At 38.5% G+C, this 25,888-nt stretch overlaps 1 protein-coding gene across 1 annotated transcript in view; it reads left to right on the top strand.

The window, feature by feature from the left end:
* Positions 1-13,909, top strand: part of SLC9A4 (solute carrier family 9 member A4) — a 67,095-nt gene extending 53,186 nt beyond the window's left edge. The window contains exons 9-12 of the mRNA XM_055328759.1: positions 676-772; positions 5,740-5,871; positions 7,039-7,126; positions 13,554-13,909. Coding sequence (XP_055184734.1) covers positions 676-772; positions 5,740-5,871; positions 7,039-7,126; positions 13,554-13,909 — 673 coding nt within the window. The remainder of the gene's footprint in view (positions 1-675; positions 773-5,739; positions 5,872-7,038; positions 7,127-13,553) is intronic.
* Positions 13,910-25,888: the final 11,979 nt, after the last annotated feature.

Genomic DNA, 25,888 nt, shown 5'->3' with positions numbered 1-25,888 from the left:
TCTCAGAGCTGGGCTGGCTTTCAGAATAGAAATAGTCTAAATATTCTTGTAAAATAGGATTCTAGTTTCTTACAATTATTCTTTAACTAATGATAAAAATCCCTAAAGGGACAATTCCAAGGTAAATGTACTCACAAAATTTTAATATTCCCTTAGATCAGTATTATTCAAAATGTGGTGTGCGGATGGTGTTGTCCATGAGCTGTTAGTCACCTGTCTGTGCAAAGAGATAACTACAGATCTAGCCAGAGTCAGTCTTAACTGAGTAATCTTACTTCTATTGAATCTAACAGTAAAACATTTGTTTCTAATTTCATGGTATCTTTTAAAAAATTTATTTTCTAGCAATTGATTTTTATTGTCTTTTACCAACGTGTTTGTTCACAACAAATATGGAGGGAAAAAATACTGGTTTGCGACCACCTTAAACCCCTTTTTAAAAATGAGTTAGAATAATTCCTATGTAGCAGCTTTAGGCAAGGAAACCATATTTTCAAAATATTAAGTCAAGACACATATACTGACATTTCATAGGAACTTAGTAAAACAATAGAAAAAATTATGTTAAAACAGGAGTTCTGGAACTTAGAACTCCCACACATGTATTGATACTTTTATGGCACTCTTGCCAGGATGTTAGAATAATGCTTGGCTTCCCTCCAATGATGTTTCCAGGGCCCAGAGGATACACGGAACCAAAAGGCTTTCCCCGGAAGATGTGGAGTCCATGAGGGACATTCTGACACACAACATGTACCAAGTCCGACAAAGGGTGTGTATTAGCTATCTGACTTGTCCCATTGCCTGTCCTTCGAACCAGTCATTCAGGAATCAGTTCTTGTTCACATTGTCTCCTCTATATCAGCCTTCTTGCTAAACAATTTCTTTCTGCTTAATTTGGGGAACAGAAAGTTAATTGTTTACCTTTCTGCTAAAAAAAAAAAAAAAATTGGCACATGTGGTGTAAAAAGGAATGCAAATCCAATTGCTGGCCCTAGGGGTCAGGCTGCCCTAGCCCTGCAGCCTGGTACTTTCCAGAACCAACAGGTCTCCCTCTCCCTCCAAAGATGAACAAGTGGTGGAGCTCATTCACCGCACCATAGAAAAAGATGGCACTGGGACATCAATGAGAGTATCAATCTGACTGACTGTAATAGAGCTTAAAAAGTTGAGATGGTTATTGAAACTGCAATGCTGAAAGCCTACATTAAAGGAAATATATTGGGCATATTATTTTTAATTTTGGAGAAAGGAATGGAGTCTATACTACCACTTGGGAACCAGGACAAAGTGTATAATAAGAACATTCCTGGGGGGCAGTGAGTGAGTCTTTCTGAAGTTTTGATGTAGTTAAATAACATTTAAGCTTGTGAACTCTAAGTAGGAATTTTTTTTTTTTTTGAAGTTTGAGGATTCAATTGAACATCCCAATTCTTGAGTATGGTATGATTACAAGTAAATGCATTGTGAGGGCCTTGGTTTTTGTGACTACATTATATATCAGTCTTGATGGGCCAAAGAAATCCATCAGGCTCAAGTGCCTCGCTTTCAAGGAGAAGATGCTAAGGTTGGGAGAGTTATTTATCTGACCTATTGAAGGTCACACAAAAAGTTCCACGTTAAGAACCCGGGTCTGCCAACTGTCTACCCAGTGCTCTTTCCATGACTCCAAACTTACATGATCCAGTTAAAGTGAACGTTTTCTGGCTTCCTGTTTTGGAAAGGTCAGTGATTAAGGCGTGTGTGTCAGCTAAAGGCTCTGCACCTGCTGAAGGAATATAGGTCAGCATCAATCATAGCAAGCTTAGAGTAAATTCAAGAGCTTTCAAATCATTCCAAGTGAAACTGTTTCAGTAAGACTATCACATTCTGATAAATAGTTAGATAAATTGTTAAGAACTTCCTGGCTAAAAGAATGTTGGCTGGCTTAGAGGGGCCAGAGGTCAAAGGCTGCCTGAAACTCAGCCTTTTCCCCATGTTGATGAAGGTTGAATTTAAGGAAGGTCCAGAATGGAGATGGAGATGCTAGAACTCCAACCTAGTCTAAAGTGAGGTTAAGTTCCCATTCTATCTTTTTTGCCTTTCATGCAGGTTCCAAGAGAGCCACCTTCCTGCTTTCATAAGGGTGCCTGTTCAGTCTATCCTCTGAGTTTCTCCCTTCTAAGCTATGTAACATATCTTCCTTTCTCATTGCCCCAAATAAGCAGATGGGTCATGGAAGGTCTTATGGGGAGAACATAGGTAATAAACAGAAGGGACTTTCAAGCCCCTGAGATGGCTTTTGCTTCCACTTTTGTTGCTTTGAGAGAGTACGCCTCATCACTCCTTCCCTTCCTGTCCCCTTTCGCATCCCACCGTTTACATGGGTCATGTGACTCCTCTTTTCCCCCATGGTCCTCTTGCCCTCTTGAAAGAAAAACTACTCTAGAGATGCAATGCAGGACAACTGCCTCCTAGGGTTCTAGTGGGTGATCTATAGCTTTGAGGATTGTCAGAAGGTGGCATCTGTAATCTCTAGCCTGGGTGATAGGTCAGTGGACCTCACACGGTGCGGGGCTGATGGCTGGGGCATTTCTCACAGTCTGCATCTGAGAAGAGGCCATTCTGAGAGTCAGGAGTCACTTCAGGGCAAGGTTAGGATGAGTGCACAGTCTGGGAGATCCTGATTCATAGTTGATCTAAAACTGGGCTGGTCCTGCCTGGTCTGTTGCACCTGGAAGGGCTCGGGACACTCCTGTTTGAAGCCACTCCTCTCCAACTGCTGGGCAAGTTGATTAACTAACCTCTGGAGGTTCCCAGTGGGACAGCCCTCCAGGTTGCAGAAGCTCTTTGGAATGCCCTGGGTATGGAGATTGAGAAATACTCTCTTTAAATTTACAAGGGAAGAAACTGACTTCAGCTCAGACTCTCAGTCAGAGATTGATGGGCAGCCCCCTGGGGTGCTCCTAAATGATTCAGGTCACACTCAGAATCCCCACACACTTTCAAAGAAATAAACAATTTATCTAACTTCAGCGAATATTTAATGCACATTTAGAGCTTTGCCCCATAGAACTCAAGTTCAAGGGGGAAATACAGTTTTTTAACGATGCACGGGACCTACTATGCTCCCTGCAGATAGGCAAGGAAAAGCACATGGGTGATGTGATATGAGGTGAAATAGAACAAAAATATCCAAACATTCCTTAAAGTACAGCCCTCAAGTCAAGGTGTAGGAAACTCCTATTAGCAACATATACATATACATATATATACACATACAGACACATACATATATGTGTATATATAAACATACGTGCACATTGAATTCACTTTTACATGAATTTAACACTGATGAAAAATTGTGAAAGTTTGTTTTGGTATTCTAGGGATTTAATTTAAAAATCATTTTGTGGTAGTGTCATATGTCATTCTTTAATAGTTTCCTGTATACAATGTACTTAAGTTGAAGTCCATCATTAGTGATGGTGGATGAGAGCCCATATTTCAAACCATCTTCAAAATTTAAGTGTTTTTGCCAGGTTTTTATCAGATTGGTTAATTTGTCAAGAGTGGCTGGTAAAGATCTCCTATCAGGTGACGGTGAAAGGTGGCTTTGCAAATTCCTCATTGTTCTCTTGGCCTCCACCTATACCTTCTTTATGGAACTTCTTTTAGACAATTGTCTGTTTTGTGAGGATTATTAGTTAACAGATAATAAAGGCCACAAATCTACTTAAGTAGCTATATATAGACTTAAAACAGAATAGACTAGGGATGCCTGGCTGGCTCAGTTGTTGAGTGTCTGCCTTTGGCTCAGGGTGTGATCCTGGGTTCTGGGATCAAGTCCCACATCGGGCTCCTTGGGGGGAGCCTGCTTCTCCCTATGCCTATGTCTCTGCCTCTCTCTCTGTGTCTCTCATAAATAAAAAATAAAATCTTCATAAAAAAAAAACACAAAATAAACTAAAAGCCAGTGAACCAGTGAGGACACTGTTGTCAACCTCTCCTCTTCTGTTCTGACAGGAAACTGGACCATCTTGTATATCAACCAAGCAGGGGTCTGTTATAAATCTGCATATTAAGTACAAATAAAGCTTAATTTCTCTTGTATTTTTTATAAAAATGAATGGAAACATAAGTATTAGCATTTTTTTCCCCTCACACGGGGGATCATCTTGTGGTGTCTCCTGGAGTGTGTTCACCTCACCTAAAGGACCCTTGCCCTGGAGATGGAGTCTCCTCTTTTGTCCCCAGCTACCTCCTATACCTCTGTCCCACTTCTCACTATATTTTGAATAAAGGACTAAATCCTCCTGTGGTAAACAGATTCCCAGCTCTGACCCAGGTGGTCCTTCTATGGCCCATAACAGTTTTTCACAGCTGTGTCTTTTTTTTTTTTTTTTCACAGCTAGGTCTTATCTCATGTGTTCCCTCTTTCTGAAGGGACCATTTACTCATCTTTCAAGACTCAGCCCAGTGCAATGCGCCTTTCCCACCCAAGACTGGATCAGTGCCCTTTGCCTAGACTCTATAAGTCCCTCCAGATCCCAATATCTTCTCACTTCCTGAGTGTGTAACCATATATGCTTGTTTGACTCCCCAACTAGACCATGAGCCCTTTGAAGACCATTCTTCAAATGTATCCATTTTTTAAAAATCCTGCACCTACCATGGCACCTGACATATAGAGCATTTGCTATTTTGCTATTGAATTGGAAATCCTTATCATAATATCCATTAACTGGGAATGGTAGCACCTGCTGTCCTGAATCTGTTATCCAGTGGGACCAGTATATATCCTGCTGCAGAGTGAAAGTAGGGAGAAAAGAGGTTCCAGTTAAGCACTCTGTAAACATCTGAGGACCAAGGTTGGTCTGTGGTTTGAGACAGGTTACCACTGACCTGGTAAGAATAAGGAAGACATTTTTTATAAAGATAATTGATTCAGTTTGAAGGACTACTCTTTAATCGACAATTGTGTCCTTCCTACGTTTTGGTGTAAAAATCTCTTCCTGGGGTGCCTGGGTGGCTCAGTCGGTTAAGCGTATGCCTGTGGCTCAGGCCATGATCCTGGAGTCCTGAAATGGAGCCCCTGTGTCAGGCTCCCTGCTCAGTGGGAATCCTGCCTTTCCTCTCCCTTTGCTGCTCCCCCTGCTTGTGCTCTATCTCTCTCTGTCAAATAAATAAATATTTAAAAACAAACACAAAAAATAAACAAAACCTCTTCCTTTTTGAACTGATAATGGTAATAGTAATCTGTTGATTTTTTTGAGTGTATCTTTAATTGGCAAAATGTAAAAATGGCAACCTTAATGAAATTCCCAAAGTAGTTTTGACATTTTTCTCATCCATTAGATCCAAACACTCAGTAACCACTGTCCAAACATAAAAAAAAAAAACAAAAAAACAACCTGGGAAAGGGTGTGGGTATGGGGCAGCCGAAGTGCATGGGTATGTGAGGACCCGACTGCTGCAAGATTACAAAAAAGACACTGCAGGTGGGCAGCAGGGCTCCATAAGCCAGAAGGCATAGGCTCCAAGCCACAGCTCTGTCCTGGTAGGGGTGGCCTCAGTCACAGTCTTTTCTTCTCAGGGGTCACTACTTGCTCCTCTGTAATTGAGGCAAAGGCTCAGGTGGCCTTTTCAGTGTCTTCTTTCTGTATAGTCTTAGTTGGTGAGATGTCCATCCATGGTCTCTGAAAGCCATGGTTGGGTGGAGATGTCCTTACCTTATCTGACATTCTGTTCTTTCTGCAGACCCTGTCCTACAACAAATACAACCTCAAACCTCAAACAAGTGAGAAGCAAGCTAAAGAGATTCTGATTCGCCGCCAGAATACCTTAAGGGAGAGCATGAGAAAAGGTCACAGCCTGCCGTGGGGAAAGCCGGTAAGGTGGGGGCTGTAGACTCACCCAGGAGCAGGTGACTACAGGCGGGAGTAACACGAAACCACCACCTTGTTGTCAGAGTAAAACAAAATAAGAGGGCACAAGACACTAGACAACTCCCCTCTGGATCCAGAGCCTTCGGGTCCATGGTCGGGATGAGCCTCCAGGATGGGTCAGTGACTGGAACACACACACTGGGCTGTGAATCTAAACCAGATGCTAACCAGGTACTGACCGTTCCAGGGGAACCTCCATGGACTGGGGTGCTGGGCTTGAGGAAGCTTACTTCTCTCCCAGGGAGATATAGGGAAGGATTTGTTCTTGTTCTGGGCCTCATCTTCGGATTATTCCCTGTACATTGGAACTGTTCTATTTGAGGCCATATCGAAACAACTTCTGGACAAAGGTTAGGTCTGGAGTAGATTCTAATTTCTACCCTAATCTCAGTGGCTAAAATATAATGATAATGATGAGGATAGTAATCATAGCAACTAACCACCTGAGCAGAGGGTTAAGTGACCTTGTTCAAACATTTTAGTTTCACAATTTATCATTTTCAAAATAAAAATCAAACTATTCAACCTGTGATCTTGTAGGAATACCTATCCTAAGCTAACACTGAGAGGTACCCGTGAAATTACTAATAATGTCATGACACAGCATGCATATTTTGTTTTTAAAGCAGACACATGCTTTCTAGTGTTTTCTTTATCCTCACTTTCTGTGAACAATGTAACCCAGGCATTTTATCCCCTTTTTCCAGACACAGAATTCAGGCACAAAAAGGCTAATTGGCTTATCCCACTTAATTATAATTATTCCTGTTATCAGTGACTGGAATGCAGATCTCCTGACAATGGACTAAATAGTTTTTGGTTTTCCTATAAAAATATATATCTCAATAATCCATAATTCTCTTTTCCTTACTGAAAAACAAATGCTTTCCAAAATAAAGTCACTTTGAGAGGTTCATAATGGTCTATTTTATCATGAGAGGGAAAGGAAACACAAAGAAGCATTCTGCTGTCTCTAAACCAGAGTAACGGGGGTACAGGCGAGCCTGTAATCCTAAAGGGGTCCTCAGTGTGGGCCTATGTCTCCCAGTTTCTCATAGGACACTGAATCTCAGACTCATCTCTGCTATTCCTTTCTGCTTGTTACCCACAGGCCGGTACCAAAAATATCCGCTACCTCTCCTTTCCCTATGGCCACCCTCAGCCCGCAAGAAGAGATACAAGAGTTGATGATTTCACAGGTAACCTGCCTGCCTGGCTGTTCTTCTTTGCCTATAAAGGGTCAGATGACAAATATTTGGGAGCTCGTGGGCCAAAAGACAAAATCAAAAATATTATGTAGGTACTTATATGATAAGAAAAAGAGAAAACTTTTTTATTAATCTAATTCAGAACTTGATTTATAGACACTGAAATTTGAATTTCATGTCATTTTTACCTGTCATAAATAGTCTTATTTTTTTTCAGCTGCTTAAAAATGTAGCAATTATTCTTAGCTCACAGGCAATACAAAAAGAGTCAACAGCTGGATATAGCCCACGGGTGATAATTTGCTGATATAAAATTGGCACTTTTTGAAATATTTGAAAATTCTAACTCAAATTAGTTAAATATTTGAAATATTTAAAACTTAACAGGATTCTCCAAAGTTGGTTAAATTTTACTAAAATAATTTCATCAAATTTACTGATAACTGTTTCCTGTTTAATATCTAATCCTTAAGTAGAATTCTTAGAATTATTGAAACTGCCTATTGTTCTATTAAAAGCCATTATTTTTTAAGTATATACATATATATATATATACATATATATAAAATGATTTTCTCTTAGCAAAAAGTGATATATAATATATGCCATATTACCTATTTTAATTTTCCCCAAATTTTAAGACTTAAAAACACATTTGAAACTCAAATAGGCTAAACATATAGGATTTTAGTATTAAATCTTTGAAGAGTGAATATAATTACTCTTTAAAATGGAATTTTATTTCCTTCTGATTTAAAAACATGCTTGGTATAAAATAAAAACCAATCAGTAGAAAAAAAGCATAAAATAAGAGTGTTAAAAGCACTTGAAACCCCAACACCAGATATAATCACTAGAGAACATTCTGGTAAATGTTCTTCTATAGTTCTCTCTGCACCATCTTGATCCCTACCTTATTTATATGTATCTGATACAAGAAATAAAGAAAAAACACACAACATCATGTTATCCACAAAATCACTGTATCATCGTTGTTTTGGAATTTTTATGAATTACCTAGTTCACTCAACCATCTATGTGGACATATTTCCATTCAACGGATATAAACTAAATAATAATTTTTATGAGTAAGCAATAGTCAATTATATAAAATAATCCTAGCTTTGTTAGCTAAATCCTTATTAACAAATATTAAAGTATTTTGCCTTTATATCTAATATGAGCAATGATATATAATAAGCATCTCAGATCACTCATGATTGATTTTTGCACAAATAATCTATTTCCTTAGTATGTTTCCTTGGAAGCAAAATTTGGGCATCAAAAATCACACATATTTAAATTTACCCTCACACCAACAGTCTGTGAGAAAGGTCATTTCCAGATACTTTACCCATCACTCAAACTTTTGAGTAACCTATGATGTGATAGGATAAAGTTTATATACCATATATACCATATTAATTTGCATCTGAGTCTCTGATTTTTAGTAAGGTTAAACATCTTTTCGTATTTTTTGGAAGCAACTGTGTTTCTTCTTGGGAAGTTTCTGTTTCTGTCTTTGGTCATTTTTTTTTCTATTCCATTGTTTATTTTCTTAAAATGAATTGGAAGAACTCTGTATAACAAGGATATCATCTATTGTCTCATGTTTGTTGCCAATGGTTCCTCTTCCAGTTTCACATTTATCTTTTAGTTTTTAGATATACTTGCCATTTAGAAGGTTTTGTTCTGATTAATCAAATCTGCTCCATCCTCCACAGAAAAATTAGAAAACAATTTACTCAATGTTTTTAAACTTTACTAGTTTAATGATTCTGTTTAAATTTCAAACCTTTTGAGATGTATCTTTATGTGGATTAAGACAGACACTTTTCAGATTGTTTTCCAATGGCCATGCACCTGTCCCTACACCATCTTTTCCTCCAAGATGAGAAGCCATCTTTGTTGTGCTAAAGTCATTTATCCTAAGAGAGTTTGGGGCTCTCAGTTCTCTTTCATTGTTCTAGCCATCTATTCCCAGAGCACTGTCTTGAAAGTAGTGTCATTTTATGTTATAGAAGAGCTAATACACAAATAAAAGCAAACAAAACAAAAGACCACCACTGTAGGGTGTATAATAATTAATTTCTAAAAATATTCCTGGTAAAAACAATCTGGTGCTATTTACATTGTTTGAATGAATAGAAAACATGAAATTCTCACAGTCATTTCTTATGATGGACCTCAATATCATGTGATCCTGTAGCAGATCACCATATAGCAATCCCATTTGAGCACAAATGTGCTATTCTTAAATAAAGCATTATAAACAAATACAGTAGAACATTAAAGAGATACTATACCTTACAAAGTGGAATTTATTCCAGAAGTAACATTGTTTAACATTTGGAAATATGCTTACATTTTTCACCAAATGAATAGGTCAAAGGATCCTATTCTTTGAGTAGATACCCTAAAAGGCATCTCACTCATATTTTCCATAATAATAATAAAATCTGAGAAAAATATATGTAGGATTTATATGAAGAAAACATAATAGCCTGTCATTTTCTCTGTCATTTTGTTTCAGTAAAGGGGAGAATATTGGTACCTCCCAGAAACAACAATTTTGCCCTGAGGTGAAACCAGGCAATGCATACAAAACTCTTAGAACAGTGTCTGGAATCAAATAAATGAGAAATATTACCCATTATAATTAATACTACTGAGGAATATTGAAGAAGACTTAATTTGTCAGTTGAACATGAATTAAACTAGGCATGGAATGACATCTTGGCCTAGTGCACTTTTTTTTTCTTTCAAATGTGCACAACTGGTTCAAAATTTTATTAAGTGAGCAAAAATAGACCTAGAAATATGAAAAGGGAAAGTAATGAAATGGGACCTATTTTAAAATGCTTGTTTTTAATTTTAATTCCAATATACTGAAGATACAGTGTTATATTAGTTTCAAGTGTATGATATAGTGATTCAACAATTCTATACCTTACTAAATGGTCATCAAAATAAATGTACTCTTAATCCCCTTCACCTATTTCACCCCCCCACACACACACCTCTTCAGGTAACTACTAGTTTGTTCTCTATAGTTAAGACTTTTTTTCTTGTTTTGTCTCTTTTTTCCCTTTGCTCATTTATTTTGTTTCTTAAATTCCACATATGAGTGAAATCATATAGTATTTGTTTTTCTCTGACTGATTTATTTCTCTTAGCATGATACTCTCTGGCTCCAGCCATGTCTTTGCAAATAGCAAGAGTACATTCTTTTTGATGGCCAAATAATATTCCATATATAAAAATATAAATATATGTATAATCCATTATATTCCAACATATTCCATTTATATATATTCTAATATATATAATATGTATTATATATACCATTATATATATGTGTGTGTATATATATACACACACACATACTCATATATACACATACACACATGTGTATATATATATATATATATATATACATACACGCACACACACACACACACACACACTCCCCACATCTTCTTTATCCATGCATCAATCAATCAGTGAACACTTGGGCTGCTTCTATAGTTTGGCTGTTGTAAATAATGTTGCAGTAAACATTAAGATACATATATCCTTTCAAAGTGGGACTTATTTTATCATTCTTAATAAGTTATAAAGCATTATAATAATCAGGGTTAGACTGAGGTCATTTTCACTGTGTCCCTGGGCACAACTATTTGAATCCATATTCTCTCCAAACTTGAAGTCCTTCTGCACTAGGACTACTCAAGGAGAGGCCAGAGGGCCTTTAGGGGAGAATATGGAGGAGAGCCAGCCTCCTGCAGGCAGCCTTTGGCTAACCAGGCTGTGACTTGGAGAGCATTCTCCTTTCTTACTGTCCCCTTGTTCTCCAGTGTTGGAGTATCACTTACTCTAGATGTCTTGGGGTCCGACATATTCTTCCAAGGCTCTTTTGCAAGGAACCAAGGCTCACTTGGTATTATAAGTAGAGAGATCTTTCCTGGACACTGCTCCTCTGCTCTCAGATGGCTTACAATCCATGTGGGTTGGAGAGGAGGGAAGAGTTCTGGAGATGGACACACAACAATGTGAATGTACTTAATGCCACAGAACTGTACACTTCAAAATGGCCAAAATGGAAAAAAAAAGTTAAAATGGTAAATTGTATCAGAATTAAAACAGAACTATGAGGAGAGGGAGAAGAGAGGGCTGCACCCAAGGTCTGGTTCTCTAAACAGCATATATTGTAGGAGATCGTCCAGTGTCTCCCCCTGGGAATCAGGCTCTGCCTTGCCCTGTGCAGAAGCACTTCCTGTTTTCCTTCACCCTGCCCCTGGGTGCCCAAGTCCAGAAGTCAAAATGGAAGATAGAAGAACAGATATTCAGATTTTGCTGCCAGGTCTCCATTAATGCCTCCCTGGAACTGCCTGCCTAGCTGCTGACCTGAGGGAGGTTGTGCATTTGGGACAGAGCCCAGCCCCCACTCTTCCTCCTTCCTCTTCCGCTTTCAACTGGCTTCCTCCTCCCCTTTTGGACAGATTACTGACTTAAATTGAATGGCATCTTGAAAGTTGCCCACTCAAGCCTCTTCCTAATGTTTGGAAACTACTTTTCAAGAAGCAGAGGTGGTCAGAAAACGTCAGCTATAATTTGTTTGTCAATGGGGAGCATATGCTCAGAAGAACGGATTGGAAACTAGGTTGGGGGAGAGGGGAGTGGGCCAAAGGACTGCTCCTGGCAGAAGCATCCAGGCTATTGTTTTCTTAGGTAACATTCCAAGCCCCAAAGGATCAAGAGGAACTCTTGTTCCAGGCCAGGTCATAGAGTACAAATTAAGGGGAAGTAAGGACAAATGGACAAATATTCTTAACTTTTTTTTTTTTTAATTCAAAGAAGTTGATTCCTGTCCCTTACTCCCCTCAACTTCTAGAACAGATTATTTTACGTTTTTCTGATGACTAAATACATTTTGTTATATATAAATCTATGTGCATCTCAGTTCTAGCTGTGGGGTTTTTATTTAGTTTTGTGTTTGATTTTTTAAGAGGGAATAAAGAGTGGGAGAAAGAAGCCTGCTTTCAGATTTAGGCATAAAGTTCTTAAAATACTTAAATTCTCAGGTGAATATTTAAAGGGCAAAAAAAAAGTATAAGGTTAAAATTTGAGGAAGTGAGAATCAATGGGATTTGTGAAAAATACTCCCTTAAAGATGTATGCACAGTGAAGTAAGGAAAAGGCAATGTTGTAGGCATGAAGGAGGTTTTTGGAAGGTCATTTGAGAAAGGATGTTACATAGATACTCAGTGGCTTGCTTCTGCTCTTGGCATAGCCTCCCGACCTGTGTATGCACGTATCAGGGAGCCAGACACAGTCTGGTGGAGAGCAGATATGCAGCTGGTCAGACTCTGTTCAAACCGCAGTCCCATCTTCACTGTGTGATAATGAAACTCACTTAACCTCTTGAAAGGTTAAGTGAACCTCAGCCTCCTTACCTATGAAATCTTCATTCACTCATGAAGAGGTAATCCATTCACTCATCTTCAAGGGTTGTCATAAGGTTTAAATGGCAAAGGAGATGTAAAATAGCACAGTGACAGGTATATAGTGAGTTTCAAAATATGGACATTTCCACCACTATCATTGTTCTCATGTGCCAGCAGAAATCTGTTCACCCTCTTACCTCCTTTGAAGGGAGGACATCTAGTCACATTGATTTTGCCACACATAGCTCTCTACTCTGGCTCTCTCCCATCCCTGTTTCTCCAAGATGGGCTATTTTAAGGTCAAAGGGATGAAACTCAGATTTAGTGCTTTCTGGTAACCACTGATTAAAAAGCCAACCAACCAGAGCACCTGGGTGGCTGAGTCAGTTAAGTGTCTGCCTTCTGCTCACGTCATGATCCCAGGGTCCTGGGATCAGGCTTCCTGCTCAGCGAGGAGTCCGCTTGTCCCTCTCCCTCTGTAGCCCTGCCCCCACTCATGCTCTCTCTTAAATCAAGAAATAAAATATTTTAAAAAAGCAAAACCAAAAACAAACAACAACAACAACAAGAAACCAAACCAACCGTGTTCATATCACAGTTACCATAGAATCTTCAGTTAAGGATTGATCTCTGACCTCTGACAACACAAAGCATCTTTGTGCCTTATGGCCTAATGCCTATGGCCAGTTGATCTGATTTTGAAAAAAAAAAAAAAAAAAAAAAAAACACTTCCTTACTTCCCTGAAGAAGTCTAGCCTGATACACAGGTCTCCATGCCTTTCTATTTATTTATAACACAGCACATAAGCTTCTATTCTATGCCCTCCTTGGGGTGGGGAAAGTCAGACAGATGAGTGTAAGAGCTAGAACCTCAAGAAGAACTCTGCTTCACTCTGAGTTCTTGCCATCCAGATAGGAAGTCTTCTATCTGATGTTAAGTCATGTTCTTTTCTCCTCTTGTATTTTCTTAGATAATGACAGCAGCGATTCAGAATTCCCGTCCATTATGTTCAAAGCACGCTCTCGAACAGGGACACTTCAGGAAAGACGGTTGACACAAGAGGTAATCCCAATGAAGAGCTTACCCAGAGGAGGGAAGCCGCACCACTTCGGTTATCAAAGAAACACAAGCCAAGAAGAGCATGTTGGTGTGGGCAGAAGGGAGGCACTACGGCCCAAACCAGTGTTCCACGCAGTAGATGAGGAGTTTGAATCTGGAGAGGAGAGTGAGGAAAAAATCTCAGCAAGTGAGTCCCGATGGTCAGCAGAGTACAGACCCAGCAGGCAACACCACAGGTCCCACAGTCCTTTACTCCAAAGAAAATAGTTTCATTGTCCACATGATTGTCTCCATGTATTTCAAGAGTCCATTTTCCTACTATTATCGAAGAAGGATTTTCAGAGTTACAAAGAGAACTACTGAATTCATTTTTTTTTTTTTTTTTGGAAGCTGTTAGATATGCATCTATAAGAGGAAAGGAGATTCTTTTGGAGAAAAACTTGGAACAAATTTGCAGGCTCTGCTACATTCCTAGTTGGTGTACTCTGTAGATGAATTCCCTGTGAATGATAAATGTTAATCATCACAGGAATTATTACTAAAATTCCTGAGAGTGTGTGATCCATGAAAATTATTGAGATATAAGCATGATTGGTCAGTAATTCACCTTGACTATCTGCATGTGCAGCCTGTAATCATGTTAGAACTGGGAAGGGCCTGGAAATCCTCTGGCCCAATCCTCTTGTGTTTACAAATAAGGACGCCTTGCCCAAGGTCATGTGAGTTGCTGCTTTCACAAGCTGGCTGTCCTCCCTCCCAAGAGAATGCACTCAATAATTATATTTCTGGGGAAAGGTAAAATTTGCCATAATGCGGCTTTATTTAATCAGTAGCAATAATAAATGGATGTGACATGTACTAGAGGATTAATCTGCGAACAATGGGTTCATAGTCTATTTTATAATTGGAATATTTATTTTAAAAACAAAATAGCTATAAACAGGCTTTAAAAGCAGTGACACGAACAACAGGTATTTATTAGATGTGCAGTTGGAGGCTGTGGTACCGTGCCCTAGGATTTGAAACTGTTTCCCAATTTAATTTTCCATCCTCATCACCCCCAGACTTGACCTTGAGCCTCACACTCTATCTAGCTCACCAACTTCGCTAGATGATTTTATCTTTCCTCCCTCCTTGCCCTCTTCCTCTTCTCTCTGCTGGTCACTGTAGATGAACACATATTTATTAAGTGCTATTTATTATGCCAAATGGCTGATCTATAATAAACAATTAACCGTAATATCCCTTACCATTGCTATTTTTGTCATCCCTAACAACTGATTTAATGCTATGCATCTCTAAAGTATGCTTTCCAATGCACCCAGGTCCCTACACCTGCCCTGATCCTCTTACTCAGAAGCAATGAAGTGATCTCCCTCCTCCTCGGTGCACCCACACCCCACTGAGAGTGTTACAGAACTTATCTGGGAATTACACTTATGCATGTGCATGTGCATGTGCATCTACCATGATCTGAAAGACAGGGAGGATTGTCCCTTCATTTTAAATTTTATCCATTCATCAATTGCATTCTTTATCTCTTGGTTTTATTCTTTTTCTATTACTTTTAACTTGTATCCATTTTTGGTCTTAGTTATTACAGTGCCTTGTACATGGTAGATTATCTATAAATCTTGAGGCATCAGTGACCTTTTACATCAGGAAAGGACATTGGAGGAGATGTTGTCAGACATCTTATTTTCCAGGTGACAAAAATGAGGTGTGGGAAACTGGCTGGTGCCAGCTCAGCGTTTTGAAGGGCATGGACTTGTTCTCTAGTATAACCCATGCATACCAGTGACTGACAAAGGATATATGACTTTCCCTGGATTTATAGTTTGTGAATGGCATTTATTCAGGTTCCTGCTGCAGTGGTAGAAATGGCAATCAAAAGAGCCCACTTGGCTTTTCTTCTTTTGCATCTGAAGTATAAGACTGCTTCTAGGTTGTCTAAATATTTTAAATTACATACTACCAAACAATCAGCTGTAAGAGATAGAAGTATATGTAAAACCCAGGGATCTCTGGGCTTTGGGTTTGGTGTGTGTGTGTGTGTGTGTGTGTGTGTGTGTGTGTGTGTGTGCTTCTTTATTATTGTTTAAACAAACAAGCAGTCAAAGCAACAGTTTTATGAGTTTTTTCCCTCCCATGAGAGGGAGTCAGTGAGCCATTATCCTCAAATTGTAGGTGAAGATACAGAGACAGAGTAAGGGCATCAGAAATCACCTTTCCAAAGCCATATGCAAAACCAATTCTTGAGAGGTAGATAACGCTGTGTTCCTTGCTGGATTATCCATCTAACAGAAATCCAAACTGTGAAGGCCCCTTCCCAGAGTCACCAGCAAAGTCTAAGGATCAATGGAATTTATCTAATTCTTTTGTTTTCTCTGACATGCTGGTGCCATTTGAGAGAGGGATGGTGGGATTTAGTGAATGGATGGGAACTCACCCCTTTAATTGGTAAAAACCACAATAGAGTTCTTTGCCCTGAGGCCATTTGTTTACCTAGACACTGTCTAACTCTGGCTGCCTGAGTTGGGAAAGTGGCCCTGCAGTTCCTTCCTGAAAAGTATGACAGGTTGAGGGCTCTAGGGGTCCTGGTAGCTCTGGTATAGACTTGGAGAGCTTATGGTGGAAATGGTCTCTTTCCTTAGTCATCCAGGATTGTTTCAAAATGCAGTGTGATCTGATCTTCATTCCACTAGCGACAGTCCACTCTGGGGATTGGCTGAGGGTGTGATAGGTACCCAAAGAGTGCTCTTGGATATCGATATCACATCATTTGTTTTTCTAACAGGCACCAAGCAGTGCAGCAGAGAAAGTTCTCTCTTGAGTGTTGAGAAAGATCTGCTTCTTGCTCCCTACTCAGCTCAGGGAGGGGTTAGAATCCCTGAGGGTGCTCTCCTGCGCCTGGCCGAGGGTCCACTGAGTATCACATCTTTTCTGCCAGTGGCAGAATTTGCCCTTTTGTCTTCAACCTCGTAAAACCAAACATACAACCCACAAAATCCAATTTTCCATTTATAAGTTTTTGTTTGTTTTGTTTTTTACTTTCTCAAACCTGTTCCTATTGCTAGCCTCAGTGGTCTTAGGTTTTAGTAAATTCTGAAACTGGGTAGAGTAGCATTTCCTCTTGTTTATCCTATACAGCAGCTTCCTGCCTAAAAGGTTTTCCACATGTTTGTTGGTGTTTGGGATGTGGTGAATATTTGTGCTCACTTTGCCCAAACCTGACATGATGCCATGGGACCTCTCCTGTCTTTCATCAACCTGCTAAAAGAGAAACATTCACTGTAGAAGAGAATCTGCTATGACAAAGTGGGGATGGCATGCTGGACACTTCCTTGTGCTTCCCTCATGCTTTTTTCTCTCATGAAGGCCATATACTTCTATGCTTCTCTTCTGAGAAAAAGTTAAAGGGTCCTTGGGAGTAGGGCTAGAATTGCCACTCGAATTTAGTGATAGAATTACCATTTCTAGGTATAAGAGGTGACTACTACTACTGTTCAGGTCTTTAGCCTACATCGTTGATTTTAGCCTGCAGGGAAGCTCCTAGAACACTTCCTCGCCTTTTCAGATGCCAACCACTCAGATCATTTAGATTTTTAAATCAATATCATTAGTTCAGAGCTCAGGCTCTGGAGTGAGATTGCTTTTAGCTGTGGGACTTTGGGAAACCTAGTTATCATCTTCAAGCTGAAATAGACTGATTGATAAAATAATTATTTTATCTACCTCGTAGAATGATCAAAAGGATTAAATAAGATAATATTTTTAAGATTCTCAGCTTAGTGCTGGTTTGATAGTAAGAGTTTGGTTACTAACAGCTATAATTCTTTAGGCAAAAATATATGTACTCATGACAGAGGACATACATTAATTTAATTACATGAAGAGGTATAAATAACAGACATCTGAGACCTTTCTGAGAGGCAGTTTGAATAACATAATAGAGGATACTTGGGACTATGCATCAATCCATAGCAAAACCAGAGATCAGGTCTGGATACAGATTCATGTTTTTCCAGCAAAGCTTATTTAATTTTTTTGTCATTATCTCAAAATTATTGTATTTTCTTGTTTGGGGGAGATGGTCACCATGGTGTCCATTCCTAATCATGGTTTATTCTCAAAGAGACAAAGAATTTAGAAGACCTAACTCTGCATATCATGATAGGTACCCAGTGAAGAAAGGGAAAATTTCTCTGTGTTGGGAAACATTCAATGGGCTTTAATTCCTCAGCTTGGAATCTTTTCTGTAAGAGACCTCCCCTCTGAAAGAGTGATTATTTTTAATTTATAAGTATTAACTAGTGAAATAAGTGTTTAAGGATTTTCAGCATGGAAAAAAAGGTAGTTTTACTGTGTTTCATAACTTTCTAAAATTAGGGACAGTAGTTTTTCCCAAATAAATAAAGTCAGTGTATGTGTTGGTGTTGTGTAGGGTTCTTGTAAATATATTTCATCCACAAGTAATACAGGTGGTTTCTTATAGTTTAACTTTTTTTTTTTCCTGAGTAAACTCTGTCAAGTATCTTATTTCTAACTCCTCCTGAGAAAAGCCAGCAGTGCAGACAGAAAGCTTCCTTTTAGGACATCAGTCACTGCTAATTGTTAATTGGGCCATAAGCCGAGGGAAATAAAAGAGATGCCTGCACCAGTGCTAGTCACTCCCGTAATTAGCAAGTGATGTGTTGTTTCATCTGTGCACAATATTTGATTTAATAAATTCTTTTTCTTTCTGAGACTCTAATACGCTTCCAAGCCAAGGGTCGTAGTCAAAGTGAGTATGACATGTCAGAAATAAAAATTTCCACTGCTCGGCCTTCTTCAAGTTTGGGCTTCTTCAACAGAGTAATGGGAGCCATGTTGTAAACTGAACCAAGATGGCCATGACTCTGTTTCCAGGCACAACAATGCAGACCTTGAATCAAAATTGGTCCTAAAATCAAGGTGTATACTCTATGTCCTAAGAGATCAGTCTTGCATAAAACAGCAATAATAGCCCACATTTACAGGGTACTTAGTATATGCCAGGCGCTATTCAAAATGCTTTATCACATAGTACATAGATGTGGTGTCACCCCATCTTAAAAGAAAGGACAGACTGAGTAACAGGTCCAAGGTCTCCCTGCTTCCAACAAAGATCTTGAAAACCAGGTCTATTTGGTTCAGAACCATTGACTAAACTCTCTCCCTGAGAAGAATTGAGAATTTGATTTTTTTCTCACTTGGGAAAGATCCAGTGGAAAGAAACAGCAGACCTCCACCCTCAAAAAAAAAAAAAAAAAAAAAGAACTTGACTTCAAAATGGACAAATACAGCGGAAAGTGATGTAATTCTGAAAATCTGTTTTTACAAACAGGGTGGAAGGGGGTCAGGAGAGTGACTGACTACTAAAGCATTCATATATCTAAAGAGGCACATATATTCTTGGTGAGCCCTGTGCCATTAATTGGAAACATATTAAGTACCTCGCTTTTTTTACTAAGAATTTTTTCATACACATTTTTAAAAATTTAATTCTCTTAATAATCTTGTGAAGTTGCCATTAGGATTATTATCCCCATTTTACAGATGAAGAAACTGAGTGTCAGAAAAGCTTTCACTAAGGACACACAGTTTCTCCAAGTGTTCATCCAGGGACACAAATGGCAGTGTATTAACATTTAGACCTGAGTCCAAAGTCACTTATTCTATCCACTGAGCTAGAGTAACACCTTTAGAGATGTTGTAAAAAATATATTGAGTAACCTAAAAAATGAATTTTGTGTTTACCATCATCGTTTGAATAATTAACATCACGTCACTACATCAAGTAATGGTTCTGGTCTTGTTTATGCACCTGCTGCCACAACCAGTACTTTCCTTTCTGTTTGGCTTGATGTTCAAGTGCTAATTGAAGCTAACAGTGCCTGTGGCCAAATCATTGCTTCCGGAGTCTGTGTCTTGTATTAAGTATAGTGAAATGAGAACATGAATTATCCTTTGACTGGTTTTTATAATTTTAATATTTTTATTCCTATTGGAGTTTATCTTGGAACTAAAGAAAATACTAGAAATAAAGCCAGATAGAAACTTTCAAAATAAAGGGTCACCCAGCACCACAGCCCTGGACCAGTGGAAAAGGAAGGAAGGCCCCATAGTGTTTCATTTATTTTGTTTCCTTACAGGAATTTTTCTGGGTAACTAAGAGCGAGCGAAACCAAGACTCTGGGTTTCGCTGGTGTACTGTTTCACTGGTGAAGGCTGCCCTTGTTTTGAGTTTGTGCCTGTTCTGGACCTAGTTCAGGAGGCAGCCCTATTATCTAATTATGCCATCTTTAAAAGGGATTGTGTGTATGAGCAGAGGGGCATGTTCCAGAGTTATAAATGCAGAAGTTAAAAAACCAATCAGAAAGAGGAAAAGAGGAATAAATGCTTTGTCCTCCAAAAAGGAGATACTCTTGAAACAAGAGGACAAAGGACAGGTCCTCACCCAGGGAAACGCCCACGGGAAAGGCTTACGGAGCAGGGCAGTCCAAACCAGCAGTCTTAAGAGCATGGGGTTTAGCAAACAATGGTTGTTGTACTCCACCCACACCCCTGGAGCTGAATTTCAAGTTCTGAATTTAGACAATACAGCTGGAATTTCTGCAGTTTCTTTCCTTGACACATGGAGCTTCGGGCAGTTCTCGTTAAAAATATCTGGACAAATATTGCGAGAATCAAAATGAATATTTGAAAAGTGAAATACATCTTTGGTGAGTTGAGATAAATTCTTCCAGGCAAGATGAAAGAAAATAGCTTTTGAAGAGTACCTCCAAGCAGGATAGTAGTTTCATAATGGTTTGAGGAAGTAGAATGAATTTGTTGGAGGAAAAAAAAAGGTAGAATCTTGATTATTTCATACTAGACCCTTCCTTGCATTTAGGGTAGACTCAAGAAAACTTCATACACAGAAGATAACTTTACATTTGATTAATTATTTGCAAGGCTTGGTGTACCACACTGTTCCCTTCTAGACCATAAACTCTTTGAATACCAGCTATAAAGAAAGCCTTGGGAAATGTTGTTGCATTAATGTGTCTTTAATAAATGGTAAGAACTAAATATCCTAGAGCAGTTGGTCAAATCTTGGTTGAACACCGCAGGGTCATTTCTCCCAGGGCTTTGTTCAGAAAAATTACATTACTCCACGATTACATTGAGAGGAGTCACCCGGCAGTAGAGTCTTTCTCACTAGCCATTTCTGTCTTCCTGGGGATGACCTGACCTCCTCCTCCTCCAACACAGCAATGTAGAATTCGGAATCCAAAGGTTTGGGTCGGAGTACTAGCTCCATCCTTCCAAGCCAAGGGTCCATCCTTCCACACAAGGGTGCTTGTGTGATGCCCATCAAGCTCTTTAACCTCCTCAGTTAATTTCATATCACTAAATTGAGAGTAACAACATCTATTCTGCCTAACTCATGAGAGGGGTGTGACTCTGGAATGAGGTCAAGGGTTTAGTGAACTCTAAAAAGATGGATCCCTGCATTATTCTTGAGCAAGCTGAAAATTTGAGGGGCTGTGAGAAGACTTAAGGAGGCATTCTAAGACAGTGGTTAAGAGCTGGAGTACAGGAGTAAAGCAAACCCGAATCTGAATCCCTTTCTGTGGCTTTGGGAAACTTCACTTAGCCAAGGTTTACAGTCTTCAAGCTGTTAGCGGAGTGTCTTAAATAGTTAGTGCATGATACACTTTACTCGTTACCCTAATAAAGGAGTTAGCATAGTTTTGTGATGAAAGATGGGGGCTCTGCAATCAGATCACCCAGACCTGTGAAAGGGCAAGTCCTTTTTTATTTTTTATTTATTTATTTTTTTTGCAAGTCCTTTTTTAAGAGGTAACATTGTGACTCTCAAAAAATAAAGTGCACACTTGTTGAAAATGATATTTAACTCATTAATTCATGAGGGAACCAATACAATATCTCAAAGGAGAATTCTGAACACCACACATTTAAGAGGCAGTCATAAATGCTAAAAGGAAATCACAGATAAATGTGATACAAGCTTTTAACATGGTGGGAAGAGAAATCAGTTGTCTCTTCACCCAACAGAATCCATTTGCATGTCTACAGACAAGAATTATTTGGAATGATATCAGTTTTCTACAATTTACAGAATCAAAATTAGCTGAGAAACAACAGTATAATTTAAAGACAATAAAAACTTAAAACTATAGTGCTTGGAGCAGGTTAAAGTTAATCGAGAAAATGAGAGAAAAGGACATTTTTTAAAATTTTTATTATTATTATTATTATTATTTGCACCTTGAGGTGAACTTAAATTCTCATTTGCTAAAAACTCATGGGAAATACTACAACTCAGAAAGTTCCAGTTTCTCTGGCAAAGGGGATAAACCCCAACTACATTATTGTCTACTGTTCAGATCTGCAACTAATTCAAATCTGATCCTTTCTCCTGTGCTTTCAATAGATTTGACACTTAAAGTAGTATACTGATCCAGGTGATTCTCATGAGTCTGAGATTAGCAGTTGCCTTCATTTGATTATAACTAATTATGATACAAATATCCTAGGGTATAGTTCTCTTTTGCTCCCTATTTAAAACTCTTACCCCATGAGGGGAGCCTGTGTAGTGCAGTCAGTTAAGCACCCAACTCTTGGTTTGGGCTCAGCTCATCTTGGGTTGGGGAGACTGAGCCCCAGATAGGTTCCACCCTCAGCATAGAGTCTGCTTAGGTTTCTCTCTCCCTCTCTCTCTGCTCCTACCCGTTGCATGTGCTCTCTCTGTTTCTCTCTTTCTCTAAGTAAATAAATCTTTTTAAAAATACCTCTAACCTTATGAACTATCTCTATGTTTGTTTTTAATCTACTCCCAACTTTTGCAAAACTGTCCTAAAATTAGTTTTCTCCTAGTTCACTATTCAGACTGTTCATTTCATTTGATATGTTAGAAAAAGCATCAGTTTAAGGGTGTGATTAATGTGGCATCAAATTACAGCCATGTAACATTCGAACTGTGGGAACTCAGACAAGCTACCACAACTTGGAACCGTGTTTATTGATATACAAAATGGGAACAATATTTCCACTGATGTGAGAAATAAACAAATAATACACATAAAAATCCTAGCCAAAGCCCCTAGCTGGCTCTAAAAAATAAAGTAACTACCCTTATCCTCAATTTATCCAGGAAGAGTGTGTGTTTTGTTATTTCATACATACATCTTGATTTGGTATTATTGGATTTTTTTTCCATTAAAAAATAGTATTTTAGACTACTTTGAAGAAAACAACTAGATTTGGGAGAAGATATTGAGGACCCAAGTAAAATTAGAGGACAAAGAAAGATTCAGCATGATAAATATAGTAATGCTTCCTGAATGTATCTATATATTTCATTAAATTTAAATAAAAACCTGAACATGTTCAATATGGAATTTACCAAGATTAAAAATTTTTAGATTTAAAAGAAGATTTTAAAATTTATATGAAAGTGCCAAGTCTCAAGATTGACAAGACAGAAGAAGAGAAAAGATGAGGAAGAGGAAGATCTGGAGGGCTAGTTAAATCAGCTCTCAAATCTTTTTATAAATCTATTGCAATATTAATGAAGGGATAGATATATTGACCAATAGGATGACACTGAAAGACTCCAGAAATGAACTCACACATACTTGGAAATATACTGTCAATAAATGATCATGAGACAACTGGCAGCCCATCAGAAAAAAACATTAAATCAAATTGCCATCTTTCATCATACATAAAAATGATTTTTCTAATATACCTGCTGTGCTCACTCATTGGCTGAGAGTCGCCCAAGGGAAATATGACCTGCTATGAATATCAAGAGAGATCTAAAGGTATGGCAACTGGAGGCTATCAATGAATTATATTCCCTATAGAAAGTTCTCTTGAGGGGCAACTGGGTGATGCAGTCAGTTAAGAGCCAACTCTTGGTTTTGGCTTAGGTCATGATCTCAGGGTTGTGAGATCAATCCCTACATCAGGCTCTGTGCTCAGCATGGAATCTGCTTAAGTTTTTCTCTCCCTCTTCTTTACTCCTCACCCCCCATCCAACACTCTCTTTCTAAAATAAATAAATAAATCTTCAAAAAAAAAAAAAGGAGAGAGAGAGAAAGTTCTCTTTAAAGGGAGCATGTGGCTCCATAAAGACAACATATCCCCAATATGAAAATATTTGGAAAATGCTTAGCTGCCATAAAAATGGAAAAGAGTACTTACCCTTCCTCTCAGATACTCAATGTCAATATAATTATTTTTCTATAACGTGAAACAGCCACAACAAAGTGTTCCTAGTAAACAATATTACTAGTTCTTATATGACCCAGCTTTATCCTTAAATTAAACTTGAATGAGAATTCATGTTAAGAGAGACAAGACATAAGAATAGAAATTAGGTATTTATTTGCTAGTATAGCAATAGCAAATGCAAAACATTTTCATTTAGTTTAATAGAGACAAGAGCCAATCCCACTTCTATTCTTGATTCTGGGATCCATGTATTGAAGTTACAGTTATTGCAGAGTCACATATTGGTGCCTAGTTCAGTCTACATTCCATGTCTTCTTAAGACTATTACCTAAGTTCACAAGGTGGTTTCTCTCAGCCTTCAACTGACTATTTCACTATCCTACTTCTGAGTAGTAGGGTATATGGTAAAACTAGTGAATTCTGTTGGTTTCAGCATACTATATTAATTCCTTTGCTATAAAACATGGGATTTTGTCAGAACAGTGTTTTGTGAAATATTGTGATTATGAATAAGTAAGCATCATGATTATAAATAAATAGTATGGCTTCCAGAAGGATGGCTTCCAGAAGGATGCAAAGCAAGGTAAGCAAATTCATTTCCAGAGTTAGTGCCAGGGGAATGGCAGAAGGAGGAGCTGCATAAATCTCTCCTTCATAAAAACAATGAAAATACTGGCAAAATTATCAAAATTAACTTCAAAGCACTGGCAATTGGCTAAAAGCTCATAACAATCTGAAGATGGTTTATCCAATAACTACTAATTCTCGGTAAGGACAGCAGGTTTTGTGGTATTTTGTATGGATCACTTTTTCCTATTCTCAGAAAAGCTCCATGACCAGAGAATTGTGATTGTCTGACAGCTCTTTGGAAAAGTCCAGTTCACAGAACTTGTTTTATTTGATCTGAATCAGAGCTTGTTCAGTGAGAAAAATTCTGTGGTGTGTTTGTTAAAAACAATCAGCAGAAATTGGTTAATATCACAGCTGCCTAAGGCTATGGGATGCCAGCTGTGACAAACAATAACTGGTCAACAATTTAAAAAGAAAATCTAGGAAGTGAAATCTAGGAAGTTTCCATAGAAACTTTAAAAAGCTATGGTGTATTCCTGGGGATTTACAAGTCCTTACACATGTACAGAATAGAGCTGAAAAGGTTCTGGTCACCTCTGGCTATCTTTAAATCTCTATACAAGCTGGAAATAAAGAGTAAGGCAGACTTGTAAATTGCCTGAGCATTGAAGGCATGAGTCGACAAATACCTAAATTACAACTACATGGATTTTGGTTATTTTACCATCCCATGGTATATGTTGGTGATTACATTGATGACATGCTGATAAGGCTAGGTGACCAGGAAATAGCAAGAGGCACTGATGGCTTGTTAAGACATACATTGTGGGGACATCTGGGTGGCTCAGTGGTTAAACATCTGCCTTCAGCTCAGGGCATGATCCTGGAATCCCCGGATTGAGTCCCACAACGGGCTCCCTGCATGGAGCCTGCTTCTCCTTCTGCTTATGTCTTTGCCTCTGTGTGTGTGTGTGTATCTCATGAATAAATAAATAAAATCTTTTTTTAAAAAAAGACAAACATTGTGTATGAGAATAGGTGACTTGTGTAATGAAAATTCAAGGGTCCTCCAGGTCAGTAAGGTTTCTCAGGTCAGTAGTCTCAGGCAGGTTATTCTTTCTTGTATTCGTCAAGGTTCTATTAAGAACCCGTGAAATCCTCAAATATTGGTAAATAAGGATTTCTTGAGGAAGAATCTATCTAGAAAGGTGAAGACAAAGTTAGGAATATCAATGAGGGATGGTGAAATACCCTTGGGCTAGTAAAGGAAGTCTTTTCTATTCCTAGATGAAAGACGCCTAGAGATGAAGGGTCTACACCACCTGCTTGTGCAGCTTACCTGTGCCTGTTGGCCCTGTCATGCCTGATCCCAGATATGCCAATATGATATTTTGCTTGTTGCCCGGCCTA

The sequence above is a fragment of the Nyctereutes procyonoides genome, unplaced genomic scaffold, assembly GCF_905146905.1.
Source record: "Nyctereutes procyonoides isolate TBG_1078 unplaced genomic scaffold, NYPRO_anot_genome, whole genome shotgun sequence".
Lineage (NCBI taxonomy): Eukaryota > Metazoa > Chordata > Mammalia > Carnivora > Canidae > Nyctereutes > Nyctereutes procyonoides.
Note: the sequence above shows the minus strand (reverse complement) of the source record. Positions and strands in the feature narration are given on the sequence as shown.